This window comes from Lethenteron reissneri, chromosome 31, assembly GCF_015708825.2.
Source record: "Lethenteron reissneri isolate LAM-NWPU_2019-01 chromosome 31, ASM1570882v1, whole genome shotgun sequence".
Lineage (NCBI taxonomy): Eukaryota > Metazoa > Chordata > Hyperoartia > Petromyzontiformes > Petromyzontidae > Lethenteron > Lethenteron reissneri.
Genome location: NC_083809.1, coordinates 10,666,646 through 10,687,161, shown reverse-complemented (window position 1 = coordinate 10,687,161; position 20,516 = coordinate 10,666,646). Strand labels below are relative to the sequence as shown.

At 53.2% G+C, this 20,516-nt stretch overlaps 1 protein-coding gene across 1 annotated transcript in view; it reads left to right on the top strand.

The window, feature by feature from the left end:
• The first annotated feature begins 1,384 nt into the window (after positions 1-1,384).
• The window catches only part of TSPEAR (thrombospondin type laminin G domain and EAR repeats), a 45,657-nt gene continuing 26,525 nt past the window's right edge, over positions 1,385-20,516 (top strand). The window contains exons 1-2 of the mRNA XM_061563509.1: positions 1,385-1,909; positions 14,102-14,361. Coding sequence (XP_061419493.1) covers positions 1,801-1,909; positions 14,102-14,361 — 369 coding nt within the window. The 5' untranslated portion in view covers positions 1,385-1,800. The remainder of the gene's footprint in view (positions 1,910-14,101; positions 14,362-20,516) is intronic.

Sequence of the window (20,516 nt, the reverse complement as noted above, 5' to 3'; positions counted from 1 at the left end):
TCGAGCATAAATATTCATCCCTCTCGTCGAAAAACGCGTTTCGGTATCTCGCTCACTGATTAAAAAAAAAACATATATAGTTTCCCGAGCAGAAAGACGGTGATTATTTTTTTTGCGCATTTAGAAAAAGGAGACGTGAACTCGTACGGCTGGTTGCACTTTCTCTTGGCTTTTGACACGAGTGTGTGTGCGTGTGTCGTCTTATGCGACGCGCTGTCAATCACCTGCGCGTGTCAAGCCACCGACGCGCGCCCCCAAATTCACGTGAAGCCACCAACAAGCGCCATGTCGCCCACTCGTGACCGCTCGCGCAAAGTCACCTGGACGCGTCGCTCTCACCCCGTCGCGACCCCCTCAGTTAACCCTCTGCTCACGTTCGGGTCGCGCTCGAATGAAGACCGCCGAGTGTTCGCGAAATGCGACGCGACGCGGGGGCTGCCCCCGCTACGCACCGCGGGCACGGCCCCGTGGACCCTCCCTCGCTCGCTCGCTCGCTCGCTCTTGCTCTGGTGCCGGGAGTCCCAAGCCCCACTCTTATCGATGCGACATCTCCCCCTGACACAGCCACAACGCCCCCCCGCCGCCGCTCCCCTCCCACCACCACCACCACCACCGCCCTCCTCCTCCTCCACCCCCTCTCGTACGAAGGCGCAATGACGACACCGGCGAACTTCAAACGCGCCCGCGGCCCCGGCGCTCCCTTACAAGTGGCCGAGCCCCGGATCGCGACCCCGAGTGCGCCGCGTCGCGCGCAGTCACAGCGACCCCAGCGGCGCAGAGGCAGGGCCGGCCAACTCACCTGTGCTGGGTCTCTCTCACTCACCTGTGCCTCTCTCTCACCTGTGCTGGGTCTCTCTCACTCAGCTGTGCCTCTCTCTCACCTGCGCTGGGTCTCTCTCACTCACCTGTGCTGTGCCTCTCACATGTGCTGTGCCTCTCTCTCACCTGTGCTGGGTCTCTCTCTCTCACCTGTGCCTCTCTCTCACCTGTGCTGGGTCTCTCTCACTCACCTGTGTTGTGCCTCTCACCTGTGCTGGGTCTCTCTCTCTCACCTGTGCCTCTCTCTCACCTGTGCTGGGTCTCTCTCTCTCTCACCTGTGCCTCTCTCTCACCTGTGCTGGGTTTCTCTCATTCACCTGTGCCTCTCTCTCACCTGTGCTGGGTGTCCGTCTCTTCTCCTGCTCCGGATCCCTCGCCTGTGCTGGTTGTTTCGCCTGTGTTGAGTGTCTCTCCCTCTCTCTCACCTGTGCTGAGTGTCTCGCTCACTCAGCTGTGGGTGCACACACACACACACTCACTCTCTCTCACGCCTGCCTCCATCGCCGGGGATCGAACTGGGTGCGCTGGTCACCATCGCACCACATCCTCGTCGTGTTTGCCGTGCCGGGCCGCGGATCGAGGAAGGAGGTGGCGGTGGGGGGAGGGGGGGGGGCTCTCGGGGGAAGTAGATGGGGGGATCCACGCGCGTGATGCAGGTTGCGCACTCGTGAGCCGCACCGCGCCACGAGCCGGCGGGCATGAGTCGCGCGTCGAGAGTCGAAGCAGATTGCGCGACCCGTGCCATCCTCGGCGGCTCGACTCCTCTGCTGTGAGCTGTGACTTCACCTCCTCGCCACCCACCCCCCTCCCGCGAACCCCCCGGGCCATGTCTCCCCGCGGGACGGATCGCGCCGGGCGCCCCCAGGGCGCGGACTATTGATGGGAAGCGACGCGCGAGAATTTTCATTCTTCCGAGGCGCGGCTGGCTGCTGCTGCTGCTGCTGAAGACGAAGAAGACGAAGAAGACGCAGCAGCAGCAGCATGGTGATGCGACCCGCGCCGCGGCCTCCGCTCCTTCTGCTCGTCCTCGTGCTTGCCGCTCCGAACAGAGCCACCGGGTCCTCCGAAGCGAACGGGCACCTCTGCACAGGTGAGTGAAGCGGTGGGGTGAGAGACGGAGAGGGGGGGGGTGGCTCCCGGTCACCACTGCGAGTGGCGAGTAATCATTTCGTGACGCACGCGCCGCGCGCGTCCGCGTTGAGCTCTGCGCGAGGCTCCGCTGCGGGGTCGCTCCTCCGCGCGGACGACGCCGGACATGGAGGCGCAACAACAACAATAACAACAACAACAAAGAGGGTCCGCTGCCTGGACTGGCGGTGTCATCGAAGGAGAAATGCGACGCGAGGCGGTCGGCGATTGCGTCGTAAATTGTCGACGGGTGTCTGTGCCCGCCAAGACGTGGCCACGGCTCGCAATGAAGGGGACCCACTTGGTGGAATAAGAAGGGGGCCGTTAAAAGGAAGCATTAAGATAGGAAACGTAAACAGCGTTTGTGGTGCCGCTACGCGCGGAGGATATTATGTCCACGAACGAGGAAAGGGAAATTGTTCCCCAGACCAGCGGCGTGGGTTCGTGTGGAGATGAAAGATGGAGGTGGTGGGAACACGAGCGGGGGGGGGGGGGGGGGGGTGGGGGTTTGGGGGGGGCTACCCTCCAGGAGGTTGATCCACAGCGTGACAAGCTCCTCGTCAGATAGACACAGCGAGGTGAGGAGCTCTACGGGAAGACACAGGCTGACACATTGGTGTCCTTCCCCCGCACCTTTACGATTAGCTAGGCTTGGCTACGTACGGTGCGAAAGAAGTTCAACCTTGACGAGAATCTCGCAGAGATGAGGCAGCAGCAGCAGCGCTGTGATGCTGTCAGCACGCATCGCCAGATCTCGCTCACGTCAGCCGTATCACGATCGTCGTCGTCGTCATCATCATCTCCGTTAAATTCTCTTCTGCATTTTTATTTTCGCTCCAGCGGACGCATCCCGTGCACATCGTCTCGCGGCTGATTCGGTTTAAACGTGACGGGTGACGGACGATGGTGACGGAAGACTGCTCGTCCCCGTGGCGAGATGTTATCTGCCTCGCCCGGTATACAGGAGGTCGTCGGTTCGATATTTGGAGTTTGCATTTTCTCCCCGTGGTCGCGTGGATTTGTCTCCGGGTCTTCCGGTTTTTTTTCCCCTTTAACTTTTAGAATCAACGTCACGCGTTTAGAGTCTTTGGCGGCTATGGATGTACACACGACGAGACGCCTCTTCGTCGAGCTATCATTTGTGGTGGGCAGATCGCTTCTGAAAAAGAGCTGTATATAGCTCAATGGGCCTTACCTGGGTAAATAAAAAAATAGTTTAATAGAGTGTTGTTCCCGATGTGTTAATGCGCAGTTCCCTACTCGCTCGATTGCGTGATGGTGCTGGTGGGGCTTTCTCCGGGTGCTCTGAATTCACTCCCTCGCATCGCGCAAAACACTCGTTAATGTAATCGGTCAAACATCAATGTTGGCGTTTTATTCTTGCGCATGATGACCGCGAAACGTTCGTCAGCTAAATGCTAATGTCGAGGTCTGCTGGCCACGACGGGAGGCCGTCAGAAGTTCGTGTCGTTTTGATGCTCCTGCTTTTCCGTTGGTGGAGCGTAAGCTATAGTGGTTTACTAATATTCACCAAAGTTTGGGTTGCACGGCCACAATCACGCTTCCGTTGCTTGTCTTTAATGGATCTCTACGCGTATCTATCAATCTGTATGCGCCTCTGTGAGTCTATATGGAACCTTTGAGTCTCGACGTTTGACTGAGTCTCTATGGGCACGTCTGTGGGTTTACTGCGGTACGTGGGCCACATTTTGGTTTGCACCGCCGTGGCACGAGCCTCTCATTTCTCGCGCATGATGGAGAAGTGCGCGCCGGGCTGGTGATGCGTGGGTGACGGTGGCTCTCCTTTGGCCGTGGCTCACCTCTTACGCCGCTCGTGTCACACGAGACACAAACAGCGGCGTCAACGTATTACTTTGGACAGAAATTGCAGCAAGGCTCTCGTGCAAGCGAGCCTTTAGGCTATGTAAATCTTCATTATTACGATATTTTTTTTTAGGAATCATCGGGTAATTTCCACTCTCTAGAAGACGATTGCCCCGCCGTATTGCGGTATAATATGTGATAACCAGGTCGCTTCTGAAAAAAAAGTAGCTATCCGGCTCAGTGGGCCTTAACTGGTAAGCAACATTAAAATAAAAAAAATCACCAGAGATACACATCTTTTAAAATGACATTTCGCTACAAATCGTCACCGTTCGTTTACTCGTCATATCCAGAGAATGTTTATTTATTGCCACTGTGACAATGCGGGATTGGTAAACTCCTTGTGCAGGCACGTTTGTAGTTTACACATAGAGGTGTGTGTATGGTGTGTGTGTGTGTTGTGTGTGTGTTGTGTGTGTGTGTTGTGAGAGTGGGGTGTGTGTGTATGGTGTGTGTGGTGTGTGTGGTGTGTGTGTGGTATGTGTGTGTGTGTGTGGTGTGTGTGTTTTGAGAGTGCAGGGTGTGTGTGTGGTGTGTGTTGTGAGAGTGCGGTGTGTGTGTAGTGTGTGTTGTGAGAGTGTGGTGTGTGTGGTGTGTATGTTGTGAGGGTGTGTGTGTGTTGTGAGAGTGTGGTGTGTGTGGTGTGTGTGGTGTGTGTGTTGTGAGAGTGTGGTGTGTGTGGTGTGTGTGGTGTGTGTGTTGTGGTGTGTGTGGTGTGTGTGGTGTGTGTGGTGTGTGTGTTGTGAGAGTGTGGTGTGTGTGTTGTGAGAGTGTGGTGTGTGGTGTGTGTGGTGTGTGGTGTGTGTGTGTTGTGAGAGTGTGGTGTGTGTGTTGTGAGAGTGTGGTGTGTGTGGTGTGTGTGGTGTGTGTGTTGTGAGAGTGTGGTGTGTGTGGTGTGTGTGTGGTGTGTGTGGTGTGTGTGGTGTGTGTGTTGTGAGAGTGTGGTGTGTGTGGTGTGTGTGGTATGTGTGTGTTGTGAGAGTGTGGTGTGTGTGGTGTGTGTGTGGTGAGAGTGCGGTGTGTGTAGTGTGTGTTGTGAGAGTGCGGTGTGTGTGTGTTATGTGTGTGTGGTGTGTGTGTGTGTGTTGTGTGTGTTGTGTGTGTTGTGAGAGTGTGGTGTATGTAGTGTGTGTGGTGTGTGTGTTGTGTGTTGTGAGAGTGTGGTGTGTGTGGTGTGTGTGTGGTGAGAGTGCGGTGTGTGTGTGTGGTATGTGTGTGTTGTGTGTGTTGTGAGAGTGCGGGGTGTGTGTGTGTTGTGTGGTGTGTGTGTTGTGTGTTGTGAGAGTGTGGTGTGTGTGGTGTGTGTGTTGTGTGGTGTGTGTGTTGTGTGTTGTGAGAGTGTGGTGTGTGTGGTGTGTGTGTGGTGTGTTCGTGTGTGGTGAGAGTGCGGTGTGTGTGTGGTATGTGTGGTGTGTGTTGTGAGAGTGCGGAGTGTGTGTGTGTTGTGTGGTGTGTGTGGTATGTGTTGTGAGAGTGTGGTGTGTGTGTGGTGTGTGTGTTGTGAGAGTGTGGTGTGTGTGGTGTGTGTGTGGTGAGAGTGTGGTGCTCTGCGTGAATTCTGTAGCACTGCAATTATGACTGATCACACAAGGCAGGCAACCATCGTACTCACGCGATAATTATAGGAAATGAAATATATAAAAATAAGATGAAAAAAAATTATATTCCGCCAGGATGGGGGATTTGTTGCCGTCTATCTTGCCTTTGAGATGTACATCCTCGTGTCTCCTTCTTGGTAAAAGTCCCGGCTCGTGATCACGAATCGCGTGCTGGGCGACAGATCGACAATTGCCAGCAACGACCGCAGCAGCGTCGCTGTTATTGTGTTGCAGAGCGCTCCGTGGGGGGGGGGGGGGGGGGGGGGTATGGCATGCCTTATGTCGAGGTGGTATTACATCAAATCAACCTCCGATCTACATCTTAAACGTACAATTTAAAACCGTTTAACATATATGCCTTTCGGAATTACCGGCTTGAATTGAGCAGCAGCAGCATTTGATTAAAGACACAAACACCGAGCCGGGTTCGCCCTTCTGCAGCTCATCAGCAGTCAACAAATACTGCTGGTCTGCCAGTTGCCGTTGGTAAGGGGCACACACACACGCACGCACACGCTCTCTCTCTCGACATCGTTGTCCCTTGACTACGGTAAACAACAACAACAACAACAACGTTACAGTTCAACGCAATCGTCGAGCGCCGCAGCAGAACAATGACTGCACATGTTCTGCTCGTGGGCGCGTGTGGATGGCCACGAGGGCGGTCGAGCATTAAAACATGAAATTGCGCCGCTATGCAGAGATAAGGAATGGCAGGTGATTTGTTCGATTGAGTCGGTGTACCGACGGCCGATTCCACCACCACCACCACGGCGCTCACTGACGCCTTCCTAAGACGTTTCAAAAGAGCACGGATCTCATTGAGCCAGATGTTCGTCTCCTCGGCGAATGCGGGTTTTCCCTTCCGTCGGATCTTCTGGAGGAGACTTGGAGATGCCCGCACGAGCAGCAGCAGCAGCAGCAAAGCGGGGAATTCCCCAGGGAATCTGGGCCATCGACTCGCGTGAAACAACCTCGCCGTTTCGTCGTTGACGGGAACTCGAGTGAAGTCACCCGTTGGGGGTTGTTGCCGTCGTGGGTTTTGAACGAGACGTCATCCGTGAGTTTCTCTTCCTGCACGCAGCGAGGTGACGAGTTGGCGAGGCTGCGTGGTGCACGTGGAGAACGCACGTGTCTACCGCATGACACCAACTCCGCCCTCATGTACACAACGCCCGAGGCTGTGAGTGCCGCCACAGGGCGCCACGGTGGCGAGATGTTAACTACCTCGCCTGGTATACAGGAGGTTGTGGGTTCGATCTCTGACCCGGACGCATGCTGCTGTATATTTGGAGTTTGCGTGTTTCTTTCCCGGTGGTCGCGTGGATTTTTCTTTGGGTCATCTGTTTTTTTTCCCTTCCACATTAAGAATCAACATCCGGTTAGAGTTTTTGGCTGATATAAATGTCCACAGTGGGCGAATCATTTGTGGCCAAGTCGCTTCTGAACAGTAGCCACATAGCTCAGTGGGGCTGCACCTGGTAAAATAAATTTTTTTTCGAGTTTTTAGTTTTAGACGTTGGGTCTGTGGTGCGCTGCAGCCACCCAGGATAACGGGGAGTCCAGGTTCGGCACCCGTCAGTTGCCACCCGTGATGCCATAACACGGGACCATACGAAGGGCTAAGCCATCGCCGGTCAGCGCGGGGGAGCGTGCGCCCACGCGAGAGTTCACTTCCTACATTACGAATTGCGTCGCAAGGTTTCCGTGCCTCTGCGAAGCGGCCAAACGACTTAATGCGATCGTGGACTCGACGCGACGGACGATAATCAAAATGCGCGTAAGCTTCCGTTTGCATGCTTTATATATTTATATATTTACATCAGCAGCTAAACGAAACGCGGGGGCATAGGTCTACCGCAGCAGCGACGCATCGCCCTTTTATAAGGGCGTCTCGCATAACACACCGCAATCAACTTTTCTCTCGCTTTACGATGATTTAGAGGTAATACCACGAGGTGTCACTTTAAAGTGTTTTATGCCACTGGCTGCGGGCCTGCGTGATGCGCGCTGGAGCAGCGCCCTTTAATAAGCGATCGCGTTTTGTGCGCCAATGCTTCTGAGCTCCAAAACCTGTCATGCGAGCTGCCAATAGCGTGGTGGGGGGGGGGGGGGGGGGAGAACACCCGACACCTGACACGACTCGCTAGTGTGATACTGAAACACACGCACGCACGCACGCGCGCGCGCGCGCATGCAGGCGAGATCGTCCGATGCGGCGCCGGCGATATCATCTTCAAAGAGCCGTGCCGATCCTTCCATGGGAAGACACGGGCACAGAAGCCAGCCGCCGCCGCCCTAGTTTCTCGGGAAGAAGGAGCAGAAGGAGACGAAGACGACGCCGAAGACGACGACGAAGAAGAAAGGGAAGAAGAACGGCGTTCGCGTGGAGACGACCCGCGTGCCGGGACCCACAGACAGCTCCCCACGGGTGCCCTGCGCTAAAGCTGCCATTGGCCATGACCAACGCAAGTCCGCAGCGAGTGAAGGCTCGTGGCGTGGTGCGTGTGTGTGTCTTGCGAGCACGTTACATCAGGGGTCTGCTTTCAGTCGCCGTGTGTGTGCAAACAAAAAAAAATCAGCGAGTCTTGATTTTGCACGGAAGCGCTTTCAGCAAACAGCGCAGACAACCATGATAGAGGGTTTTGTTGGGTTAGATCGCGTAAATATATTACAATATATTTATATATTTAAATATATTTACGCGATACACTTAAATATATTTACGCGATCTAACCTTTATTATGGATATTGGTCACGAAATCCCACTTGTTAAACATCGATAATGACGCCTCTTCCGAGGTGGCTAAGAGATGTTAACTACCTCGCATGGTATACAGGAGGTCGTTAGTTCGATCCCGACCCTGACGCCTGCTGCTGTATATTTGGAGTTTGCGTGTCTCTCTCTCATCACCATAATGACGATGGCTAGGAGATGTTAACTACCTCACCTGGTTTACAGGAGGTCGTGGGTTCGATCCCGACCCTGACGCCTGCTGCTGTATATTTGGAGTTTGCGTGTTTCTCTTTCTCTCCCCGTGATCGCGTGGATTTTTTTCTCCGGATCCTCCTATTTTTCCCCATCCACATTTAGAATCAGCATCGCGCTATAAATGCCCACGCGATAAGCCACTTCGTTGAGCTCTCATTTGTGGCGGCCAGGTCGCTTCTGGAAGAAAAAAAGAGGAGCGATATACAGCTCAGTGGGCCGGCCTTACCTGGCGAAATAAGCAACAAGTATTTGTATGAAAATTTTAGTTTAGTTTTCCGAAGCTTAAGTGGAGGATGCTGGCTTTCGGATCGTATTGAGCATTCGCCTGGTAAAAGCCTCGCGCTCGCTGGTGGAGTAGGGGGTGGTGATCGGGGGTGAGCGTGCCGCGTTATGTCGCCGTTTCAAGATGGAATTTATTTTCTCCTCCATCGTCCAGGAAAATGTGCAGGGAGATTTTGGCTTCAAAAAGAATCAAATAAAATGCGGCGAGTCCTGTCCTCTGATGTTATCTTTATTTCAGGAGCGTGAGCGCGATAAGCGGGGTGCCTTCGTCCAGTCGGAGCATTTGCCACGAAAAAAGCGAGGAAGCAGTGTTTTTATTAATAATTGAATGCAACCGTAACTTTCTATATGGAGTGGTCTCTCATGAATATTTGTACTCCGTAGTTCTGCAAAATAAAAAAGGTATTCCCTTTTAAAGTGTGTTTGCTGCCAAGACTGTTTTCAATCAAACGGGGAAACTAATGTCATGCGCGCAGACACCACACAGACAACAAAGACAAAGATACCCCGTATAGCCTTTACATACTGTTAGGGCAAGTGCTGTTAGCTAGCCGGCACGGCACACGAGGGGGTGAGTGAACAGCACCACGAACGGCCGCCTTTGTCTCCCGAATGGCGATCTTTATACACCGCACCAGGTATTCATTTGGGGCTGAGTCGACCTAGGGGAGGCCCAGGTCCGATTCAGGTAATCGTCACTGGTATTGTCCATGAGCGGAAATCGAGCTCGGGTCGCCGGGTTCGTAGCTGGGTTCGTAGCTAACCGCTGCACTACCCCACAGACAAACACAGACACGCATGCAAACAGGAACATACAGACACACGGGGGTGTGCACACGTGGGCACACACACGCACACTGGACCCTTTGATTCTCCCGGCATCGTGAGTCGCTTTCTAAATATTTCGGTTTGTCTAGTGAACTGTGCGATGCCCCTGTCTTTTAAGGCTCTAACAACAATAATTAGCCTGCGTTTAAACAAAATAATCTGAGCTGCTGGAGAGGGAAGCAAATATGCCATCGACTCTCTTTTTTTTCCGCGAATAAAAAAAAAGACAGCATCTTGAATTTACCACGCACCCAATTTTTTTCTTGCAGTTTTGGCAAGTTTCGTCGACATCAACAGATCGATGTCTTTGGGAACTTAGTGCGAATGGTGCGCGCGTTTTATTGAAACAATGCAGACAGAATGTATTTAACCTGAGCTCCGACGCTTGCGTCTCTGGTATCCGAATTCGACCCAGTGAGGAGGGGGGAGGAACGGGGCGGGGGGGGGGGGCATCTCCCTGGCAGCGCTTCTCTCCCCGCAATGTTGTGGAGAAGGAGAGGGAGTGAGCGAGAGAGCGAACGAGCGAGAGATATGAGCTACCGTCGGAGGCCATATGACCGCAAGGAGTGCTGGGTGCAGATGCAGCACTTGTCGTAGTTAAAAAAGAAATTGTTACATAGAAAATAGGGGGAACATAGAGAGAGACAATAGGGAGAGGGGGGGGAGATGAAGAGAGGGGGTACAGAGAGAGGGGGGCAGAGAGGGGGGTAGAGAGAGAAGAAAGGGGTAAGGAGAGCAGAGCTAAAAATATTTTGTTAAATGTTTCATTTAAAAAAAATGGGGGGGGGGGGGGGTTACGTAAAGCAAAGCATTAAAAAAATAACAAACAAAAAAACTAAATGATGAACGAAGCAAAGTTCCGAATACACCGAGCATCTTCTTGTTTCCTCTGATCGTAAAAAAAGAGAGAGACGGGGTAGAGAGAGGGGGTATAGAGAGAGGGGGTAGAGAGAGGGGGTATAGAGAGAGGGGGTAGAGAGAGGGGGTAGAGAGAGGGGGTAGAGAGAGGGGTATAGAGAGAGGGGGTAGAGAGAGGGGGTAGAGAGAGGGGTATAGAGAGAGGGGGTAGAGAGAGGGGGTAGAGAGATAGGGGGTAGAGAGAGAGGGGGTAGAGAGATAGGGAAGGTGTAAGGAGGAGGAGCAGAGCGTGCTTCTTCGTGTTAATGTTTGTGTCTCCGAAGAAAGTAGCACAGAATGCGTAGAATATTTCATTTAAAAAGGAGGGGGGGAGTACATAAAGCAAGGAAAGGAAAAAACGAAATGATTAACGAAGCAAAGTGCCGACTAAACCGAGCATCTTCTTGTTTCCTCTGATCGTAAAAAGAGAGAGAGTGAGCGATTGAGAGCAAGCGAGGAGCAGTGGGCGATGGAGGAGGCCGTGTGCTCGGTGGCAGATGACGGAGAGCTCTGCATGCAGTTATGAGCTACCCGTCGGAGGCCGTTGGACTGCGAGAAAGGCTGCGTGCAGAACGAGAGAGTGAGCGAGAGAGTGAGCGAGAGCGAGGGGGGCGGGTTACATAAAGCAAAGATAAAAAAATTAACCCGTAAAAACAAAGTTTTTCACTATAAATCCTTTATATGCGTGGCATCGGTTTTATTTTATTATTCATTTCTGTTTTTCTTGAGTACGAGTTTCATTTTTATCACATTGGTATTTAAAATGAAATATGATATTTTTTTTTCCTAAAAAGTGGAAAATTTTTGAATTTTTTTTTCCACGAAAATAAATTGTCACGCACAACGAGTCTGTGTGCAAAATGACAGCTCGATTGGATCACGGGAAGTGGGTTAAAAAACGACCGAAAGATTTGCACGGTCGTAAGCGCGCAAGCAAGCAAGCAAGTGAACTTAATATAAAGGATTTAAAAAAATACGAAATGATGAACGAAGCAAAGTGCCGAAAGACCGAGCATCTTTCTCGTCTGATCGTAAAAAAAAAGAGCGAGCGAGTGAGCGATTGAGAGCAAGCGAGGGCGAGCGAGGGAGCGAGCGCGCGATGTCCCCTTTCGCTCCTGGGCGAGATGCGTGCGAGCTCGCGAGGGGAATGCGTGCGGGGCGCACACAAAAGAGCGGCGGCATTCAGGGATGCCGTGTCAGCGTTCTTCCGCAGACGTATCAATGCGATGGAACAAAAGTGATGTTTAGAAAGACAAATGGCTCGCGGTGAATGGACCTTCCATGCGAAACGCACCAATAAAAGCGGCGTCCTTTTAAAGCGCCGGCTACGGGCTTGGCTCGGGTTTATCTGGGACCGCGTCCCAGACAATTGTTTTGAATTGAAGAGGACTTTTAATTGCCTCGTAAATTCCCCAACAATCACGCCACGCAGACCCCGCGGGATCAGAGCCACTCGGTTAAAGAAGTCCCCCCCCCCCACCTGCATTAACATCGTTTACACGGCGACATAAGCCGGTAACGCCATCAAAAGGAACGATGTCAGTGCAAATAAACGCCATCAATGCGGCTATAGTTAATACAGTTCCCCGGCTAAGGGCACCAGACAAACAAACGTTCTCACTTCATGTTGGACGTTACATTGAGCGGAGCATCCGACGGACGCTTCGGGCGGCGCGTTTACTGAGACGCGCCGCGTTGTACCCCCCCCGGCAGATGCGTGCAGCAGCAGAAGCAGCAGCAGGAGCAGCAGGGCGGCCTTGCCACCGCTGTTCAATGATCTGCAGACACGGCGCATCATCATTCGGCCATTGCCCCTGCGTTTGTGTCGGCGCGTTTCCCAGGCTGCTCTCGGGATACGCGCCGTCGCGAGCCATTGTTTAGGATGACTGCGCGTGTCAGATAATCACCCTCGCGCTTCGGGGGGGCGGGGGGGGGCAGTGTCGACTTGGGGGGCACATGCATCGCGTTCTCGATGTCTGGTCCGTGTTCCAGGCTGCGTTGATGCTCTGCGGGCGCAGTGGCTCGCAAATCGGTACCACATCCAGTTGGTGAGACTTCAGCGTCGGCGTCTCCTGCGGTGTTGTGCCCCACCGGTGATGGAATTCGTTGCAGTTGTCGCGGTTGTGATTATGATGATCATGATAATTATTATAATATCACAGCGGCACTTCTCAATCGTTCTTCCCCAATGTTCAAAAAAATCATCGCAGCGACAATGGAGATGCCAAGAGAGACGCCGTGGGTGTGTTTCCGCAGCGCGATTAGGGGAGTGACGGCTGCTCATCCGTGACTGCCAAGATCAGTGCGCTTAATCCCACCAACTGAAATAAATAGAAAAGCACTTTGCCTTTTATCACTGTGCCTCGTAGCTTCATGAAAAAAAAGTCACAATTCTAAAAGCAAATAACAACCATTAAGACCCCGATTCCAATTACAATCCCTCGAGAGACCGAATGCTTGGAAGCACAGTGGCCAAAAAAGGCAAGGCTTTTATGAGTCTCACCGGACGAATAACATTTAACGGATGAGAGGATCTGCACAATTACAAGCTGGTGAACTGTGACCGGTAAATTATAGCGTGGTACCCAGGTGATTATAAGAGGGCAGACAGCCAAAATATTGCACGCTCTTTAATCAAAGGTCTCTCCAGTAGCGTTTGTGATTAAATGTTTAGATATCAGCGCTGCTCGTAGAATCGACTTCGGGTTTTAGGCTTCAGACAAAAAGGTTTCCGAAAAATGCGTCCGTAAAAAGCTTTAATTTATTCTGCACGCGACAGTCGAGGCGTGACATGCGGATTAACTACAACCACATCTCGCTGTCTGTTTTGTAAACCTCACTCCGTGACTTTCCGTGTGGGTTTATGTATACATAGTGGCGTGCATTCATGTTATCCCTGCTCAGTGTAAGTAGATCTGTGCATTAAATATAAGTACCAGCAAAGGCAGGGCATTATGGACGGCAGATAGTTATAATTTTATAACGACAAGGGGTACGTGTCGCAGTGTTTGCAAGTCGTTCACGTGCACACTGCGTTACGATGCCAGCGATCTGAGTTCGATTCCAGGCGACGGCTATGACATCAGTGGACGAGTGATATCTCAACCGGTTCTGGGTGCCGTGGCCCCACTTTTTCACCAACCCGGAATGAACAACATCTGGCGGTGGCGAGATGTTGACCACCTCTCCTGGTATACAGGAGGTCGTGGGTTCGATCCAGACCCTGACGCCTGCTGCTGTATATTTGGAGTTTGCGCGTCTCTCTCCTTCTTCCGGTGGCCGCGTGGATTTTTCTCTGGGTCCTTCGGTTGTCCCATATACATTTAGAATCAACACGCGTTTAGTGTATTTGGTTGCTATACACTTCCACTTGAAAAGCCACTTCGTTGAGCCATCATTTGTGGCCAGGTCGCTTCTGACAAAGGGCTATATAGCTCAGTGGACCTTACCTGGTAAAACAAATAACAAATTCAGTTTATAATTTTAGTTTAGTGTGGTTAAATAACACACTACGGGGAGGTACATTCGTTTAGCAGTGGATTCGGACGAATGACAAACCCTCGGCTGCACCTCCACAACAACACCGCACCTCGGCGCAATCACCCACGAACGGCTCGCCTGTGCCTCTGCCCCCAACCGACGCTCTTCCCCAATCCCTCCCCTCTCCCCCCAGAGCTGGAGCCCCTCGATTTGCTGGCCGAGTCGCTGGCGACGCCGGTGGCAGGAGACCTCCCCCGCGGCGTCACCGTCGTGCAGGAGGGTGGCGTGCGCGGCGCGAGGCTCTCGCCGCGGCGCGCGCCCCACGAGCCGTGGCCGGGTGGCGGCACCCGGCAGCACGGGCTCTCGTTCCCGGCGGCGCGCATCTTCACCCACTGCCACCGCTTCCCCGAGGAGTTCTCCGTCGTCGTCACGCTCGCGGCGGACACTCGCAAGGTCAAGCACGGTCAGGGGGCTCTCTGGATTCACGCCCGCCCCACGGGGGGGGGGGGGGGGGGAGGGCTTTTAAGGGGTCGCAGCCCAGTGTCTCTGATTTTGAGCTCCTCCACACGCACACCCCCCATTGCCCTCCAAAGATACACAAATGTATGGGTATATAATAATATAACAATGTCAACTTGTAACGCCACCGCATAGAACAACTTAGAGGCGTGAGGAGCCACGGGCAAGCAGGAAGGCAGGCAGCCACGCGGTGGTCCGGCACCAATGATTGCCAAAGCTCTGCGCTCCTCTACATGTGAAGGTGTTATCGGGGACATTTTAATCAGTGGTTCTCTCTGGAGCTCCCAGAGAGAAGAAAAAAACAACTTTGCGTGCGAGGGGGAAACATTCCAATATGCGGAGTCCACGAAATTGCCGTACTGCCCCCCTGGCAAGCCAAGGGCATGGCACCTCCTAGTGTCGCAACATTTGTGCGATCCACCCCCCCCCCCCCCCGCAGTGCTGGAGTACAGGCGTGCCACCACAGCCCGGCTATTTTAATGGGCGCTGCTGTGTCGTGGGTGAAACGCGATCGTGCCGCGCTGTTTCAACTCGTGAGTTTACGCGCAGCGTCGCGGGTTGCGCTACGCTGGGGCGTTTGCCTCTCTCTCGAGCTTTCGCCACGCACCACTGTGGTGCGATTATCACCGTTGGCTACGTACGGTGCGAAAGAAGTTCAACATTCATACGATGGCAGATGCCCCCCGCCCAGCGTGCCGTTTGGCTATGAATGGCATAGGAAGCATCACCGTGCGTTTAGGGGCTGTCCTTTATATGACGTCACGCACCTAGTCAGACATTTGTGATAATGGAGGGGGGGGGGGGTGAGAAATGTTACGTACCTTTAAATAAATATAGACAACACATTCAACTTAATTAAATATACTTTTTAAATTAATGTTTTCTCCTACAACATCAGAGTGCAGCGCCACATTAAATACGCACTACAATGACAATAGTTTAAAACAATTTGAGGCATGATTTATTTTTTTGGGGGGGGCAGAGCTTTGTGACGTCATATTGGAGGGGGGGGTTGACTTTTTGTGACGCCGTGTGACGAAGGGGGGGAGGTCAAAATCGTCCAAAATCGCGTGACGCCATTTATGAACGGCTCCTTAACAAATAGCAACTCCTACCGGTTACGTGGCAACATTAAACGTTAAGTGTTGTTTCTATTAACTTCGATAAAAAAAATATAACAAGCTAAGTAACTGCACGTGGTTAGGCTTTGGACACGAGGTGGTGGTGGTCAAAGAGCCAAGGGAGGGAATTTAATGTACGGCCATACCCCGGTTTACGTCGGGGATGCGTTCCTGTGAAGGTGCGACGACGAATATCGAAACGAGGTGAGACCCAAGCGGCGTTTACAGGCTTGGTCGTGGTGGGTGGTGGAGGCGACGGCTGAGAGGCGACGGATGACGAGGAAGGGACGGACGGCGATGACGCTGACAGCGACGTGAGCGTGGCGGTTGAATCAGGTGGCGGTGTTAATGATGAAGTGACGACGCATTAGCGAAATCGGGATGTTACTGTAGAAACAGCCCCCCCCCCCCCACTACCACAACAAAAACACAACAGCCCAGGGCCCCCCTCAAACGCAACCCCCCTCCCCCCTTGCACACGGTGCCCCGTGGGAGTCGGATCTCGCTCGAGTTTCCTCCTCCCTCCGTTCTTCCAAAGATTCCTCTTCCTCCTCCTCCTTTAACAATCTCTCCATAATGGTTTTTTTTTTATCTGGGTTAGATCGCGATAAGATTTACGCGATCTAACCCAACGCATTCCCCCCTTTTAAATCCATTTGAATGAACGAATGGACATTTTCAAGATGGCTGCCCAAAGACAAAGATCCCCCGTATAGCCTTAAACAGACTGTAGGGGCAAGTGCTGTCAGCGAGTAGCACCTATGAAGGCCGGCACGGCACACGAGGGGGTGGGTGGCCAACACCACGCACGGCCGCCTTTGTCTCCCCAGCAGCGACGTTTACACATCGCACCGGGTACTCATTTGAGGCTGAGTCGACCTAGGGGAGGCCCAGGACCGCGGTTCAGATAATCGTCACAGGGTTGTTGGCCGTGAGCGGGAATCGAACTCGGGTCGCCGGGTTCGTAGCGTAGCGCAGCGCTGACCGCTGCATCGTCGAGAATGCTGCCCGGATCAACTTTCTTGAGCCACTGCCCCGGATCGACTGCTAAGAATCCATGCATTTTTTTCTGCCCGAGGTTGGCGATCCACGAATGACCATATATGGGCAAAGACACCGCCCGCTTTCGGGCAACGCCACGCCCACTTTATGCCATAAATGGGGGGGGGGGGGGGGTACGTCTCTGATGGGTGATGTGGTCGTGTGTAGGGATTCTACATTTGAAGCTTTCGTGACTGCAAGGATTCATATTCTTAGGTTTTTTCGATAAAGTCACGTAGGTAAAAAATAATAATAAAAGTAAAATAAAAATAAAATAAAAATCACGACGTTTCGGAGGCAACACAAGCTTCCGTCTTCAGGTGGAACATTCACAGCACGATAGCTGTATCACTTGATACAGCTATCGTGCTGATACAGCAGTCGTGTTGTGAATGTTCCACCTGAAGACGGAAGCTTGCGTTGCCTCCGAAACGTCGTGATTTTTATTTTGTTTTTATTTTACTTTTATTAATTTAAAATTTGTACCTACGTGACTTTACCGAAAACACCTAAGAATACGTGTGTAGGGACTCGTCGCGCAATCAGCGGCGCGTCTCATGTCGCGCACAGTGACCCGGTGTGCTTCCCTGCCCCTGGTGGGCCTTTTAGTGCGGCCCTCGCCACGACACAACGAGTGAACACCCCCCCCCCCCCATCATCATCGTGCTGCTGTCACCCCCCCCCCCCAATGGTTTAACACGTGTGGCGGCAAATTAGTGAACAACACCGCGCGTTGACAATAACAACATTAACAATGAACAACATTAGTGACGATGACTGGAAGTTAACAATCACAAAATTAAGAATTAACAAAATTAGTGAACAGCACTTGGAGTGAACAATCACACCGACTCGCTGTCGTGCTCTGCACGCAGACAGGGGTCGCTGCTTCTAAACGCAGCGTCAACACAACAGCGAGCAGCAGCTGCAGCCGTAGAAGCAGCCGTAGAAACAGCAGCAGGAGCCGTAGAAGCAGCAGCAGCAGCCGTAGAAGCAGCAGCAGCAGCAGCAGCCGTAGAAGCAGCAGCCGTAGAAGCAGTAGCAGCAGCAGCCGTAGAAGCAGCAGCCGTAGAAGCAGCAGCAGCAGCCGTAGAAGCAGCAGCAGCAGCAGCCGCAGCAGCCGTAGAAGCAGCAGCAGCAGCCGTAGAAGCAGCAGCAGCAGCAGCCGTAGAAGCAGGAGCAGCAGCCGTAGAAGCAGGAGCAGCAGCCGTAGAAGCAGGAGCAGCAGCCGTAGAAGCAGCCGCAGCAGCCGTAGAAGCAGGAGCAGCAGCCGTAGAAGCAGCAGCAGCAGCCGTAGAAGAAGCAGCAGCAGCCGTAGAAGCAGCAGCAGCCGCAGCAGCCGTAGAAGCAGCAGCAGCAGCCGTAGAAGCAGCAGCAGCAGCAGCCGTAGAAGCAGCAGCAGCAGCAGCCGTAGAAGCAGCAGCAGCAGCCGTAGAAGCAGCAGCAACAGCAGCCGTAGAAGCAACAGCAGCAGCAGCCGTAGAAGCAGCAGCAGCCGTAGAAGCAGCAGCAGCAGCAGCCGTAGAAGCAGCAGCAGCAGCCGTAGAAGCAGCAGCAGCCGTAGAAGCAGCAGCAGAAGCAGCAGCCGTAGAAGCAAGCAAGCAGCAGCAGCCGTAGAAAGCAGCAGCCAGCCGTAGAAGCAGCAGCAGCCGTAGAAGCAGCAGCAGCCGTAGAAGCAGCAGCAGCCGTAGAAGCAGCAGCAGAAGCAGCAGCGTAGAAGCAGCAGCAGCAGCAGCAGCCGTAGAAGCAGCAGCAGCAGCAGCCGTAGAAGCAGCAGCAGCAGCAGCCGTAGAAGCAGCAGCAGCAGCCGTAGAAGCAGCGCAGCAGCCGTAGAAGCAGCAGCAGCAGCAGCCGTAGAAGCAGCAGCAGCGCAGCCGTAGAAGCAGCAGCAGCAGCCGTAGAAGCAGCAGCAGCCGTAGAAGCAGCAGCAGCCGTAGAAGCAGCAGCAGCCGTAGAAGCAGCAGCAGCCGCAGCCGTAGAAGCAGCAGCACAGCAGCCGTAGAAGCAGCAGCAGCAGCCGTAGAAGCAGCGCAGCAGCCGTAGAAGCAGCAGCAGCAGCAGCCGTAGAAGCAGCAGCAGCAGCCGTAGAAGCAGCAGCAGCAGCCGTAGAAGCAGCAGCAGCCGTAGAAGCAGCAGCAGCAGCCGTAGAAGCAGCAGCAGGAGCCGTAGAAGCAGCAGCAGCAACGCGCCGCTTTCTCGACGGTGACAGCTGCACCTCTGCATCATCCAACTCGAGCACCGCCTCCGATGGGTCGCGTGCGATGTGCCCCCCCCCCTCACTCACCTCACACAGCCCCTCAGCTGTGTCAGTCCCACTGCAGGACCAGGGCTTTCAACCACGTGCGTTGAACTTCTTTCGCACCGCACGTGGCCGACCGGTGCTAATCGGAGGTGCGGGAGAAGGGCATTAGACCCATAGGAAACGGGGAGAGGGGGGGGTGAAGCCTCGACAATAAGTTGTCTACATTGGCCTTCAAATGAGCCACAGTTCAGTTTCTTCAGCTGTCAGACAACAAGTCCTGCCGGGAGAAGTGGGACTGTGGGAGAGGTGTCACTCGTGTGTCACCGTGCCCCTCTGACTGCAGCTGTCACGCAGCTCAGCAAAATAAGTGGCCAAGGTACGCGACTTAATTATTTAACGCAGCCGGCGATGGACTCTTTGTTTGCATAAACACGTTAATATTATTCATCCTTGATCGTCTCTGCGTGGATTAAATATCGGCCGTTCTATAGGATTGAGGGGGGGGGGGGGTCAAGCGTACGTACGCAGGTGGGGGAGGGGGTGTAAAAAGTCCGCGTGCGTACATGGAGGGGGTAAGGGGGCAAGTTTGACAGATTTTTGCGTTCCCACTCAATGGATGGCCCCCGACTCCGACACGTGCCGCCTATCGTTGTCTGTGAGCTTCCGCACTCAGTGGCAACAACGGGGACCAACACGAGTCCCAGCGATCCCAATTGAGTGTACGTGGACATCTCTCTCTCTCTCACGCTAACAAATGTGTCGTTAAACCCGCCACCACCCGACAAAGCCAATTAGTAAAGTTTGCCACGGAAACAAAACGTGTCCTAATTAGTCACTACTTCAGCACAACGGTGGTGTTGGAGAGTAAACCTCCTTTGCTCGCTCTCGCAATCCCGTGCGAATGTTCATGGCTTCTTAAGGACACGCATTAGGAGTGGATGATAAATGGGGACGTGTAAATGTTTTTTTGAACACCAATAAACATCTCCGCAAACTCGATTGCCCATTCATTAGTGGCATACTCACAGGCTTTACGAGAACACGCTCAAGTCCGCATGGCATTGTATCACATTTCCACTGTACATACTTACTTTCATTGCCTCGTAAGTGGAATTGTAAAAACCACTCCACCCCCCTGTGTTCCATCAAGCACGGCCATGCGATAGTGGCTAAGAGTTGGTCTCATTTAACTAGCGAGACGGAGGAAGACACACACCCATATCTGCAAATCCGCCCTCTTCAGACTTGTTTTCCTAAAAAATATATGCCGGGGATTATATTGTCCGTTTATTGCTGGGCCAGAAAATAAATGCAAAGAAAGATAGCTCTCTCAAATAGCCCTCACGCACTCCATTATGCGTGTGTGTTTGTTTAAAGTGCACTCTCCTATATTTAATAATCTCGGCGCTGCAGGGGTCTTTGGCTGAGTTGGGAGACTCGCCGGCGCGGATCCGCACACAGGCGCCCTTCGTGTTTGCACTGCCCCACGGACTCCTTCCACGTCGAGTCCTGGTGATTACTCCCGCAAACAAAGACAAAGATGCCCCGTGTAGCCTGTAACAGACTGTTGGGGGCATGTCCTGTTAGCGAGTAGCACCTGTGAAGGCCGGAACCACGCCCGACAGCCTTTGTCTCCCCAGTGGAGATGTTTTTTTACACACCGCACCAGGTACTCATTTGAGGCT